At 46.5% G+C, this 14,074-nt stretch overlaps 2 protein-coding genes across 4 annotated transcripts; one reads left to right on the forward strand and one right to left on the reverse strand.

The window, feature by feature from the left end:
* Nucleotides 1-62: 62 nt before the first annotated feature.
* LOC121543172 (E3 ubiquitin-protein ligase RNF115) lies at nt 63-6,045 on the reverse strand. The gene is made up of 10 exons (XM_045214936.1): nt 5,939-6,045; nt 4,151-4,209; nt 3,965-4,019; nt 3,629-3,737; nt 3,409-3,577; nt 3,187-3,255; nt 2,846-2,918; nt 2,436-2,529; nt 1,239-1,354; nt 63-1,123 (listed from the first exon to the last, which is right to left on the reverse strand). Exons 1-10 carry the CDS (start codon nt 6,014-6,016, stop codon nt 1,004-1,006), a joined length of 942 nt encoding a protein of 313 aa, XP_045070871.1. The 5' UTR covers nt 6,017-6,045; the 3' UTR covers nt 63-1,003.
* Nucleotides 6,046-6,134: 89 nt separating this feature from the next.
* On the forward strand, nt 6,135-13,899 carry LOC123484506 (DNA-directed RNA polymerase III subunit RPC3-like). Of its 3 annotated transcripts, none has more exons than XM_045214931.1 (14): nt 6,135-6,248; nt 6,422-6,571; nt 6,644-6,908; nt 6,989-7,207; nt 7,347-7,423; nt 7,577-7,681; nt 8,300-8,473; nt 8,609-8,660; nt 10,561-10,621; nt 10,730-10,880; nt 10,959-11,060; nt 12,694-12,743; nt 12,940-13,089; nt 13,811-13,899. In XM_045214931.1, the coding sequence occupies exons 2-14, from the start codon at nt 6,425-6,427 to the stop codon at nt 13,887-13,889; spliced, it is 1,632 nt and encodes a 543-aa protein (XP_045070866.1). In that variant the 5' UTR covers nt 6,135-6,248; nt 6,422-6,424; the 3' UTR covers nt 13,890-13,899. The 3 variants fall into 3 exon arrangements, with proteins under 3 accessions (XP_045070866.1, XP_045070865.1, XP_045070867.1); XM_045214930.1 differs by having other exon boundaries at nt 6,136-6,248; nt 6,425-6,571; XM_045214932.1 differs by having other exon boundaries at nt 6,136-6,248; nt 6,425-6,571; nt 6,674-6,908.
* Nucleotides 13,900-14,074: the final 175 nt, after the last annotated feature.

Genomic DNA, 14,074 nt, shown 5'->3' on the forward strand with positions numbered 1-14,074 from the left:
TTCATCTCTCTATTAAGTCTTCACACTTGGGTTTCTTAGTGACAGACATATCCGATCATGACCAATGTTACTGGTTTTTAATATTTTTTGGAATTATTAATACATCATACACGTTATCATATATATAATAATATACACAGACTTTAATACCCAGGGATTCACATTAGTCTCCATTCTCAATATGCTTTTTTGTTTTCTTCCTTTCAAACCAGAAGTTGTTGGACTAAAAGTATTTACATTAAAAAAATAGTGATAGAAATGTGAAACAAAAGACAAAACTCATCAACGGAGGAGTAAAATGACAGAGCGATGCAGTCTGTTTGTAATATATACACCAGAATGACGGCGAAAGAGAGAGAGTAGATTGTGGAGGGGCCCATCTCAATAGTCGGAAGTGATGTCCCCTCCTCGTCTCCTTTCTGCACTGATGTGAGAGCTAGAACGGCAAAACCAAATATCCTGGTGAGCATCCACCATGTTCAGTGCAGTTGATGTTAAGGAGATGAGGAGAGGAAGCCACTCTAGACTATTGAGATACATCCCAGGAGTAGAGAGGTAGGGAGAGACAACAGTGTATTACAGCAGTGCTTTTCAGAAGGATGGAAAAAGAGGAATAGCGAGAAAAGAGTAGAAAAAACTAGATGGGGTTGATGTTTGAAGCAGGGTAAAGGCAAGTACTTGGTCATGATTAGGCAGAGGACAGCTAAAGATCATGACGTGTGTGTACTGTGTTTCTAACGAATCATGACTTGTGTGTGTGTGTGTGTGTGTGTGTGTGTGTGAACATGGTTCCAAGGGCAATGAGACAGGAAGAGCCATACTGATGACCATCTTATGACTGTAGATGAGATGATTCAGAAAGGAGGAGTGAGATGAAGGGATGAGAGGAATGAGGCAGAGAGATGGAGGTATATCCTTCAGAAAGTCCTTCTCTCCTGTGTGCAGCAGTTCGTAGAGAGAAGGGATGAAGGACAGATGATTAAAAGGTCAGAGGAGGGGTATTTCAGAAGGACCATCTCTCCTGTGTGCGGGGGTCCGTGTTTAGAGAGGGGGATTCTGGGGGGTTCTGGGTGTTGCGGTCTTCTCCATTCAACCCCTTCCTACACACAGGACACGTATCATGCTGCAGAGAGAGAGAGAGAGGGGGGTGGAGAAAATCAGTTAAACTTCTTCAAATCATTCCTCTTACTAAATATTACCCCATTCATTTGTTTGTTCATTCCTCCCTCCCTCCTCACCATTTCCAGCCAGGGTACTATACAGTCTGAGTGGAAGAAGTGGTTGCAAGGTAGTTGTCTGACGGGCTCTCCCACTGCAAAGTCCTCCTTACACACCGGACACTCCATTTTGCAGTCTGGAGAGAGACAGATACACCCCTTTGTTATTAGCTAGTATTACATTCCTGTTATAAATGATCATACTGTATCTTACACGCAGGAACAATACTCCATATTACAGTATACAGAGAATGGGAGAAAGAGAAAGAGAGCTAGAAAGAGGAATAGAGATGGGAAGACTGAAGGGATGATGAAGCAGAGGTTACATTTGATCAGTCATTAAAATAACTGAAGCATAGCATCTGTCTGATGCCAAATTCCTGAGTGGCTGGTTGAGATGATTTAAGAGTAACAAGTAGCTCTCTGTTAATGACAAGAGACAGAGAGACAACAGCTATGTGGGCCCTGGGCCAGAGGGGGAGACTGACAGAGACAGACAGACAGAGAACGAGACAGACAGGGAGACAGAGAGAGGAAGGATGTGTATGTGTGAGACAGAGGCAGACAGAGAGACAGAGGCAGACAGAGAGACAGAGAGAGGCAGAGAGAGAGAGAGGAAGGGTGTGTATGTGTGAGACAGAGGCAGACAGAGAGACAGAGAGAGGCAGAGAGAGAGAGAGGAAGGATGTGTATGTGTGAGACAGAGGCAGACAGAGAGACAGAGAGAGGCAGAGAGAGAGAGAGGAAGGATGTGTATGTGTGAGACAGAGGCAGACAGAGAGACAGAGGCAGACAGAGAGGCAGAGAGAGAGAGAGGAAGGATGTGTATGTGTGAGACAGAGGCAGACAGAGAGACAGAGAGAGGCCGAGAGAGAGAGAGGAAGGATGTGTATGTGTGAGACAGAGGCAGACAGAGAGAGACAGAGAGAGGCAGAGAGAGAGACAGAGAGAGAGAGAGGAAGGATGTGTATGTGTGAGAGACAGAGATAGGCAGACGGAGAGAGAGAGAGGGAGAGAGAGAGAGAGGAAGGATGTATGTATGTGTGAGAGTGAAAGAGAAAGTCAAGGACAGAGAGGACAGGAGACAGCAGCTAGAGATAGGAGTCCTCATTTACCCCAATGAGTCAGCTGTCAGCAGCACAGCTATACACTGACTTCTATATAGGCCACGGCACTATGGAGAGACTGGAGGAGCAGGAGAGGAGGCAAAGGACTGACCTGCTTGATCCTGAGACACGTTGACTGTAGGGATGGAGGAGATCTTCTCTTTCTCTGCAGGAGGAGGGCCCGTGTTCTCAAACTGACCTAACAACTACACAAATGAAGGTAGACAGAGAAGATACATCAAAATGGTTGCTGCAGGAACTGTAAGAGAACAGCTTTACAATTCACCTTTGTACGGTGAACTTTGTGCTAGCCTAGCATGACACAATAAAAGAGTAAAAGCATCAGAAACATCCTGGAAAAGAGGAAGAGATAAAGAAAGTAACAAGAGAACTGCTAAACTTTCATTAGCTTCATAAGGATTCTGGGTCTACCAACATCCATATAGAATACTACGTAGTATGAAGTCATAGTTGGTTAGTGGCCATACATAAATAATGTGAATGGGGTTTGTGTGTGCGTACCTGTGTGATGACTGCGTCCAGTCCCCCCTGTCCCCAAGCATAGTCCCCTGGGTTAGAGTGTAGCATCCCCGTCCTAACACACACACAGGCGGCAAATTACAGGTAAAGATGAAACATTCAGTAACTATCCTATGTTTCACACATAATGAACAGCAACAATATTTGTTCTGATTTAGGCTAGGTTTAAATGACAGGGTCCCCAGGGGTGCTGGCTGAGGCACAACCATAACAAGTCAGGTAACATTCAAATATTAATGTTGATCCACCTCACTATTTGTAAGGAATCCACAAGAGATAATGTATAACCACTGCTTACATGGCAGTAAGAAGATGGTTCTTACCATGAGAGGGGAGGTGAGCCAGGAACTCCAGAGTTGGCAAATAGACCAGCCAGAAACTGTTGTACTATCCTACAGAGAGAGAAGGCACACACATCAGTCAGGAATGAGATCAGTACAACATTGAAAACTAAAAAGACCCATTTAGATCCTGCAAATCCAATGTTGACTGATGGAAACACCAATAAGAATATAAACATGGCATGGTAAGGAGAGGAGTCTCACCCCTCTACGGCAGGCGAGCGGTCAGGTCTGCTGCTCCCTCTGGAGCGGTACCTCCTCTGACTGTGCAGGCGAGGGGGGCGACCGGGCCCCCAGTGTTCCCCCCCTCCCAGAGGACCCCCCAGGGGTCCCCCTAGCCCAGCAGGGACTGACCCTCCGATAGGACCCCCTCCTAGGCCTCCCAGCCCTCCCAGACCCCCCAGCCCTCCCAGGCCCCCCAGACCTAACCCCCCTGCTCCTACCCCAACCCCTCCACCAGGGACCCGGGACTCTGAGTCTGGACTGCCACCATCCACTGTGAAAGGCCTCTCTACAAACAACAGGTGCCACAGCTGCTGAGAGAGAGATGAGGGGTGAGGGTGAAAACAGGGAGGGTGGGAGGAGGGGGAATGGAGAGGGACGGTGGAAGGGAGAGAGAGAGAGAGATAGAGAAAGGATGTAAAAGTAAGATGGGATCACAAAGGCTAATTTAGTAGAGATGAGATCACAGAAGACATTTGCATCCCACCTCACCTCACCCCCCACCCCTGTACCCCCTAGGCCACAGTGCATCTCAAACCTCTGCAAACTGTGTGGCTGTGTCATCTGTCCCGTTAGCACCACCCTCTAGCAGACTGAGGGAAACAGCACAAAGGAGGCAGAACACAGCATTAGTAACATCTACACACACTCATTCTTCACTCTGCCTAGCCTATATGTGGTAGATTAATTAAAACTACAGACATAAGAAACAAGAGATTCTCACCTGGAGTCTTCTGTTACCTCCTCTATAAAGCCAGACTCACACCTGGGACAGATGTACTCCTGCAAAAACACACAACACCACACCCTCAGTTAGAGAGTACATGAGTCAGACAGTGTTTCATTCAGGGCTGATGAGGCGGCTATGCAGGGGTTTCTGTCTGTAGAATGAGGAAATGTCTAGTAGAGATCTGTGGCAGAGTCAGGATATAGCCTATTTGAACATAGCTTTAAGCAGGAACATACAACATGTAAAGTGGAAGTTGTCATCAAGAAGTATTCTTCCCTGGCACCAGTGTTGAGTTTCACTCACAATGGGATTAGGCCTACGACAAAGACATGTGCTTTATTCAACAAAACAAAAGGACACTTGAACTTGAAGTGAACCTCATTCCAAAATTGTGCAAAACCTGTATTGCTGTTATGCAATATTGTGTGAAGGCTATGCCTCTGCCATTGTCATCTTGCTGACTGGTCAAAACATACAGATACTGTGCCTGAAAGGAGAAAGCTTCCGACAGACAAGCACAGGGGTCTGCTTGTATGTTTGAGGCACTCTCCCTCTCTCTTTCGGTGGTTATCTTGGGGAGGTGTTAGACAGATCAACTGGGTATATGCAGTCAGTGAGTGGGCATAGCTGAAACATGCCTCAGCAGCACAGAGAGACAGAGTGTGAGACAGTGAGACCAGCAGGCAGATTTAGCCTGTGGGTAGGCTAGATCAGGATCAGGGTTTCGCAAACTCGGTCCTGGCCCCCCCGGGCATCCCCCACACCCCAGTACTATTTCCCCAATAAGAGGGAAATCACAAAACTGTCCTTAGGTCAGTGTCTAGGCCTACTTCATCCTCCTCACAGATGTAGCTTCAATGGCAGGATGGGAATAAACAGGGGATTACCAGCCTGCCTCTCATAGACCAGTAGTAACCTAAACAGATGTATCCTAGCTAACGCTGGTTTAGACAAGCAGACAGAGTGACTTACTGACACACTGACTGACAGACAGCGACTGCGAGTCAATAACAAACATAGCTACACGACTAGCTAGCTAAATGTAAAACAGAAAGTGTCATAACTTCTCTTCTAGAATGAACGCAGTCAATACAGATTAATATAGGTAAATAATTAGGGTCAAGCAGTCAAAATATTTTGCATTGTCTTTCTACATTTTACTTGATTGTGAAACTGAACTGTGCCACATTCAGTTGCCAAACGTTCACGAACGTTGAAGATAGAATGCCGTAAATAGAGCCTACTTGATTTCTTGTTCTACATAAAAATGTATATCTGAACGTTCCAAACCGCTGTGTCCTGCTGAACGCCCCCCAGGCCAAGGAAACCCCCGTATTCCTTCTGCTTTTGTAGGCCAATGAGTAGCCAGACTGGTCGAATTACGTTGAAATATCCACCAGATTTCCAGATAGCTACATAACTAACGTTACCTCGAGGATTTCAGGAAAACCCACCTCGAATAAGGTTAACATTACACCAAATAACACCAGTTACTCAGTAACTACAGGTACGGTTATTCAACCAAGCCATCTGCATATTTAACAATTACGCAATGTCTTTGTTAAACATTGTTAAAGCGAGCTAGCAACAACAAACATCAACATTGTTTGCTAGCTAGAGCAAGTGCCGTGGGCCCTACTGGCTAGCCGTCTACAGTTAACAGCTAGCTAGTTAAACAACTGCTGCTATTTTCTGGACTCAGGTTCGGTTGTCAACCGACGGAAAAGAACAAGACCTGCACTGAAAAGCCATGCTCGAGACACGGTGTAACGACTGACTTACCGGGAGTTTGGGGCTTACTTCTCCCTTACAACAATGACAGAAGAACCTATGCGGGGGAACCGCCGCAGCCTCCGCCATCTTCCCCAGAATAGCACAAACAGTGACGTCGGTCCTCCTGCATGCCAAAGAGGGCAGTCCGCCAACATCCCTTCATGCAATGCGCAACTCTTTGGGAAAAGAAGCCGAACTGTGAGGGCGGAAGTTCGTTGTGTTGTGGCGCTGGCAATCGCATGTGTTTGGGATTCTGAAGTTGTTTTGCGAGGTTTCTCCTAAAACACATTCCATGATCTGAAAAGGGTGTTTTGCAAAGGTTTGTGAGCATGGCAGTTAAGTTATAAAGTTAAAGTTGTTAGTAAACGTTGTTAAAAAGCCGTGATTTGGTTACCGGTCGTTAGTGTCAGCTAAGGTGGGATCCCAGTAATAATGCAAAAAAATTGGTGCTCAACGTGTTATTGGCCTGTTCCCCTGTTCCTCCTGTCTCAGCAGATGACTGCCCAGGAGGTGCGGCTGTGTGGCCTGCTGCTACAGGAGCACTTTGGAGAGGTAGTGGAGAGGGTAGGCACTCACCTGCTCAGAGGAGGGGCACAGAACCTCAGGACCATCGCCAATGAGACCAACACACCACTGGACCTGGTACTGCACACACACACACACACACACACAAAATATTGTTCAACCTAGGTGGTGACCCTGTCTCTTCTGCAGGTGAAGAAGTCTCTGTGTGTGTTGGTACAGCACGGTGCTTGTGAGTTCGGGTCGGGCCGGCGAGGCCCCGGGAGCCCAGTGGAGTACCGGGCCAGTTGTGAGCGGGTTCTAAGGGTTCTGCGGTACCCACGGTACATCTACACAGCTAAGACCCTGTATGGAGACACAGGAGAACTCATCGTGGAGGAGGTCCTACAACGAGGCCACATGACCATGAGCAACACCGTCAAGACTGTAGCTGACCGACTCACTCATAACATGGAGGGTGTGTGAGAGAGAGATTACAAGATGTATGATTATTCAATATTTTCTTCTCCTTCTCTCATGATTTCTCTCTCTCTGTAGAGGGTCGTAGTATGGAGTACAGTGAGGTGGTCTCTGCCTTCTCTAAGTTGGTGGAGACTCACTTCCTGCAGCGCTGTCCTCCGGTGGCCGAGATGGGAACTGCAGCCCCATCTGCTACCCCGGCAACTCCCGGCACCCCTGCCGCCCCCGCCTCCACTGCCCCCCCAACGGCAGAGAGCAACCCTGACTGCTACAAGCTGCCCCATGTCACACTAATAGGTACCCCAAACACTTTGTCTCATATGACACTTAGTACCTTTTCACCTGTGCATACCCACATGTAAACCTCCTGCTATATGTAATTCAGTAAATATTTGGTATACACTCACTCGCTTCTTGTGTTGTGTTTGTGGGGCAGGTCGTGGGAAGCGCAGGCGCTCCAGTGATGACAGTGAGGAGCAGAGAGGAGGGAAGAAAGCCAAGATGGACTCCGAGGTCAGACCCTCTACTCTTAACACTCAGAGATACTGGGCCGCTATAGAGAATCAGAGAACCTTGTTCTGTTCTTCTTTTACTCCTCTCAATAAGGAATGGAACCATTTGAATGACTTGTGCCTCTTTCTATCCCCTCCCTCCCTCTCTTTCCAGTCGTGTGGTGATGAGGGGATCTACTGGCAGGTGAACTTTGAGAGGTTCCATCAGCACTTCAGAGACCAGGCCATCATTAGTGCTGTAGCCAGCAAACTGGACCAGGTCAGTGTCTCACAGACAGACCCCTACAGACCACCTCAGACCACTGTAGACCAGGAGAGATGTAATGGAGGTGGTCTATGTCAGTGGTCCCAGACTGGCTGTCAACTTACTCTTGAAAGTGCTAATAGTAGAATGCACAAGGTGCAATTTCCAAATTGGGTAGTGCATCATCAGTTTTCCTCTTGTCATTGCATACCTTAGAGAGCTATTTATAACTTGTCAGAAATGTCCAGATCAATTAGCCCATGTTAGCTAACGTCTTTTAGCTAGGTTTTTTAGCCCACAGATGTTGTAGTAATGTTCGAGTCACTCAGATATCACATGAATACACATTAGACATGGCAAAATGTATAGAATTCCAAGAAAAGGTGCTTTAAAACGGTAACATTTTCTCTGCACCCGTGACAAAATGTGTAGAATTGCAGGAAATAAGCTTTAAACCTTTCTCTCCGCCAACAAGAGGGGTGTGAACAGTTTGTGTCATGAACAGTGCTTGTGCCCATAGAAATAGACGTGGTGCGCGGGGGGGCGCGGGATGTTCCCCAATTCTGGAAGGGGGGCCTGAGTGAAAAAGTTTGGGAACTTCTCGTCTAAGTTTCTCTCTCTCTCCCCCAACAGACCAGCAGTGAGATAGTGAGGACTATGTTGAGGATGAGTGAGGTCACCACCACACAGACCGCCGCCTACACTCAGCCCCTCTCAGCCAATGAGATCTTCCGCTCCCTCCCGCCCAACTACAGCATCAGCCGACCAATCTTGGACCAGTACCTCTCACTGCTGGTGGATGACCCGGTAGAAGCAGACCTAGGATCAGATTACCCTCCCCCATATCCCAACATTAACCATTAGGAGAGAAATTGCAGGACTGACATTGGATCAGTGCCTAGGGGGCTGGAAAACTGATGTTTCTCTCTCTCTGTTCCTCAGATGGAGTTTGTGGGGAAATCAGGTGACAGTGGAGGAGGAATGTATGTGGTCAGTATCCTTTTACAACCCTGATGAAACCTGTTTGAGTTTCTCATCCACACACTATCACACCATGAAGTAGCCATATTGGCTGAATATTGCAGAGACAAGTCACCTATGTATAATATTGCAGAGACAAGTCGCCTATGTATAATATTGCAGAGACAAGTCGCCTATGTATAATATTGCAGAGACAAGTCACCTATGTATAATATTGCAGAGACAAGTCGCCTATGTATAATATTGCAGAGACAAGTCACCTATGTATAATATTGCAGAGACAAGTCACCTATGTATAATATTGCAGAGACAAGTCACCTATGTATAATATTGCAGAGACAAGTCACCTATGTAAACTCAGCAAAAAAAGAAACGTCCCTTTTTCAGGACCCTGTCTTTCAAAGATAATTAGTAAAAATCAAAATAACTTCACAGATCTTCATTGTAAAGGGTTTAAACACTGTTTCCCATGCTTGTTCAATGAACCATAAACAATGAATGAACATGCACCTGTGGAACGGTCGTTAAGACACTAACAGCTTACAGACGGTAGGCAATTAAGGTCACAGTTATGAGAACGTAGGACACTAAAGAGGCCTTTCTACTGACTCTGAAAGACACCAAAAGAAAGATGCCCAGGGTCCCTGATCATCTGTGTGAACGTGCCTTAGGCATGCTGCAAGGAGGCAGGAGGACTGTAGATGTGGCCAGGGCAATAAATTGCAATGCCGGTAATGTGAGATGCCTAAGATGGCGCTACAGGGAGACAGGACGGACAGCTGATCGTCCTCGCAGTGGCAGACCACGTGTAACAACACCTGCACAGGATCGGTACATCCGAACATCACACCTGCAGGAGAGGTACAAGATGGCAACAACAACTGCCCGAGTTACACCAGGAACGCACAATCCCTCCATCAGTGCTCTGACTGTCCGCAATAGGCTGAGAGAGGCTGGACTGAGGGCTTGTAGGCCTGTTGTAAGGCAGGTCCTCACCAGACATCACCGGCAACAACATTGCCTATGGGCACAAACCCACCGTCGTTGGACCAGACAGGACTGGCAAAAAGTGCTCTTCACTGACAAGTCACGGTTTTGTCTCACCTGGGGTGATGGTCGGATCCGCGTTTATAGTCGAAGGAATGAGCGTTACACCGAGGCCTGTACTCTGGAGCGGGATCGATTTGGAGGTGGAGGGTCCGTCATGGTCTGGGGCGGTGTGTCACAGCATCATCAGACTGAGCTTGTTGTCATTGCAGGCAATCTCAACGCTGTGCGTTACAGGGAAGACATCCTCCTCCCTCATGTGGTACCCTTCCTGCAGGCTCATCCTGACATGACCCTCCAGCATGACAATGCCACCAGCTAAACTGCTCGTTCTGTGCGTGATTTCCTGCAAGACAGGAATGTCAGTAGTCTGCCATGGCCAGCGAAGAGCCCGGATCTCAATCCCATTGAGCATGTCTGGGACCTGTTGGATCGGCGGGTGAGGGCTAGGGCCATTCCCCCCTGAAATGTCAGGGAACTTGCAGGTGCCTTGGTGGAAGAGTGGGGTAACATCTCACAGCAAGAACTGGCAAATCTGATGCAGTCCATGAGGAGGAGATGCACTGCAATGACGTAATGCAGCTGGTGGTCACACAGGAGATTGTTTTTGTTTTTTTTTGTCCCACCCCTTTTTTTTCGGGGGAATATTTTAAATTTTTTTGTTATCCTTTGTGTGGGATTGTTCAGTTTATGTCTCAGTTGTTGAATCTTTTTATGTTCATACAAATATTTACACATGTTAAGTTTGCTGAAAATAAACGCAGTTGATAGTGAGAGTACCTTTCTTTTTTGCTGAGTTTATAATGGCTCTTTTCCAGTATTTCATGATACAGTAGTAAGTGGTTGTTTCTTGACTGACCACTCAGATCTACAAAGAGCCCTGGCCAACCTGGCGAGAGCTACATTGGAGTCTGTGGTGCAGGAGAGGTACGTGTGTCTGTATTTGTCGGAGTTGGTCTGTGTCCGATTATGCCTCTGCCCACGGTGGCTACATAGTTTGTAGGGTGTCATTCATTCATCCTTTCCCATTGTCAGGTTTGGCTCGCGGTCTGCTAGGATCTTCCGTCTGTTGCTAAGGAAACGTCACCTGGAGCAGAAGCAGGTGGAGGACTTTGCTATGATCCCTGCCAAGGAGGCCAAAGACATGCTGTACACACTGCTGTCAGAGAACCTGGTACAGCTACAGGTAACACACACACACACACACACACACACAATATACGAACCATACATTATCATGCTCACCTGTGTTTTGCCCCCCTAGGAAATCCCTAAGACTCCTGACTACGCCCCTTCACGTACCTTTTACCTGTACACTGTCAACCAGCTGCCTACTGCCCGCCTGCTGCTACAACACTGCTACAAGGTACACATTCAAACTAAGCTATACTATGAGCAGCAGGATGAAATGCAGATATTGCAGATGAATGCAATGCAAGATGTTGCACTCGCTACAAACTATTTGCAAACCTGAGGCAGCAAGGCGCAGCGGAAGTGTTGCAGTTTACCAAACACATATTGTCCACATATTGACACATTAAATCCCCTGCCTCTTTCTGACTCTCCCCTCTATAACTAGACATGTACATTTTAAACTGTCTAAATAAAGAGGAAATACGGAAGGAGAACGAGTCAAAAACATTCCACAGGGATGTTGGTCCATGCTGGACGCGATGGCATCACACGGTTGCTGCAGATTGTGCGGCGGTACACCACCGCCACCAGCCTGTACCGTTGACACCAGGCAGGATGGGTCCATGGACTCATGCTGCTTATGCCAAATCCTGACTCTGCCATCAGCATGACACAACAGGAACTGGGATTCGTTGGATGTTTTTCCACTCCTCAATTGTCCAGTGGTGTTTGTTGATCACGTGCCCACTGGAGCCGCTTCTTCTTGTTTTTAACAGATAGGAGTGGAACCCGTTGTGGTCGTCTGCTACAATAGCCCATCCGTGACAAGGATCGACGAGTTGCCGTTCTGCACACCACTGTTGTACTGCGCCGTTATTTGTCTGTTTGTGGCCCGCCTGTTGCACGATTCTTGCCATTCTCCTTCGACCTCTCATCAACAAGCTGTTTTCGCCCACAGGACTGCTGCTGACTGGATGTTTTTTGTTTGTCCATTCTCGGGAAACCATAGACACTGTCGTGCGTGAAAAGCCCAGGACAGCGGCCGTTTCGAGATACTGGATCTGGCACCGACGATCATACCACTCTCGAAGTCGCTTCGGTCACTCGTTTTGCCCATTCTAACATTCAATCAAACAGTAACTGAATGCCTGTCTGCCTGCTTTATATATCAAGCCACGGCCACGTGACTCAGTCTGTAGGAGCAATCTATTTTTGTGAATGTGGTGGTGTACCTAATAAAATGGCCGGTGAGTGTGTGTATATAATATATGTGCATGTGCACCGGTGTGCTTCACGGTGCTGCAACTTGATAGTTTCAGGAACAAAACAGCAGAGAGATTTAGTGTTGCAATTCACACTCCATTGTTGTGGAAGTCTGCCTGGTAGTGCTTCTACATCTGCATTGCTTGCTGTTTGGGGTTTTAGGCTGGGTTCTGTATAAGCACGTTGTGACATCTGCTGATATTAAAAGGGCTTTATAAATACATTTGATTTGTTTGCTGTTTACTTCGTGCATCGCTGACTTGACAATTAATAATGGATCACTGACTTGCAGATAGGGCTGGGAATTGCGTTGGTCCTCACGATACGATATTATCACAATACTTAGGTGCCGATACGATATGTATTGCGATTCTCACGTTACTATATGTGATTCGATATTGCAATTTGATGTTCCAAACATATTGCTCACTATATGTCTGATGCAGAGAGACGAGAGCTCATGAGAACATTTGTTTTGATCAGTCATGGAAGTAAAAGTGCAGAAAATGTGTTGGCTTACTATATAAAAAGAAGATAGAGAACAAGTCCAAAACAATATTGCGATATGTAACTGTACATTTGTCCCCCATCACTACTTGCAGACAGTGGCTAATCTGATTGAGAGGCGCCTCTTTGAGACCAAGGAGAACAAGTGAGTTTATTGATTGATTCCTAAGTGGATGGATGGATAGATTTGGTTTTATTCACTAAGTTTCCTGCTAAGATTTCTTTAGGTCTGCATATTGACTTTGAGGACAATAGAGGACCACAATGGAAAAAGTATTTGACTTTTTGTGTATATAATCCTCTGAAATGTTGGTACAAGACTTCCTGTGTTTGATTGACAGGCGTCTGCTGGAGAAGTCCCAGCGAATCGAGGCGATCCTGGCGTCGCTGCAGGCCAGTGGGGCGGAGCCTGAACAGCTGACAGAGGTGGAGGAGATGATCACTGCCCCCGAGAGACAGCAGCTAGAAGCCCTGCGACATCACATCAACAAGTACTGCATTACTACTACACCTAAATTACTATTACACCTTAATTACTACTACACCATAATTACTTCTACACCCATACTATAGATCTATAGAGACAGCAGCTACAACATCATATATCAACAAGTACAGCATTACTACTACGACTACACACATACTATAGATCAGGGATGGGGATGGGGGCCACATCCATAACCACACATGCAGTCAGAGCCGGCCCTAGCCTTTTGGGGGCCCTAAGCTAGGAGAGAGTAAATTGACATTTTCAAGTTAATTTCCTGCAATTCTACACATTTTGCCATACGGTGGAGAGAAATGTTTTCAGTTTTTAATGACATCTGAGTGAGAGCGACTAATTCGACCATGATTACTACAAGTTTAGATAGCTGGCTAGACTAACTTACTAATTTAGTGACTGACATAAGAGAAACTGCTGATGCGCAACAAATTTCAAAATTGCACCTTGTGTATTCTACTATTCTAACTCTCAACAGTAAGTTGAGACCTCCAACTAGAGGACCTACGACATCACATCAACAAGTACTACTACAATACTAATACTACGACACCCATACTATATATCTATAGACAACAGCTGGAAGCCTACGACATCACATCAACAAGTACTACTACATACTTGTTACTATGACACCGTTATTACTAATACTGCTCCATTACAGTAGCTTTATTATCTCTCTCTCTTCTCCTTGCTTTTACTCCCTGAAGGTTGGACTCTACAGAGAACCAGGTGGATGAGACTATCTTTCTACTGGAGTCCTACATCTTCTCTACCAAGACCAAGTGAGAGGGAGGGAGGGGAGGGAGGGAGGGAGGGAGGGAGGGAGAACACGATGGACATAAAGGTGCATCAATAAAATATGTTTGGGTTGATATACCTGACTCACTTGGTGCTTTTTTTGCCTGACGTACAGATTGTCATTATTTAAGTTTTATGTTCAAGAATGTCTGCTAGTGTGAAAGTGTTTTTTG

The sequence above is a fragment of the Coregonus clupeaformis genome, unplaced genomic scaffold (assembly GCF_020615455.1).
Source record: "Coregonus clupeaformis isolate EN_2021a unplaced genomic scaffold, ASM2061545v1 scaf0341, whole genome shotgun sequence".
NCBI classification, from domain to species: Eukaryota; Metazoa; Chordata; class Actinopteri; order Salmoniformes; family Salmonidae; genus Coregonus; species Coregonus clupeaformis.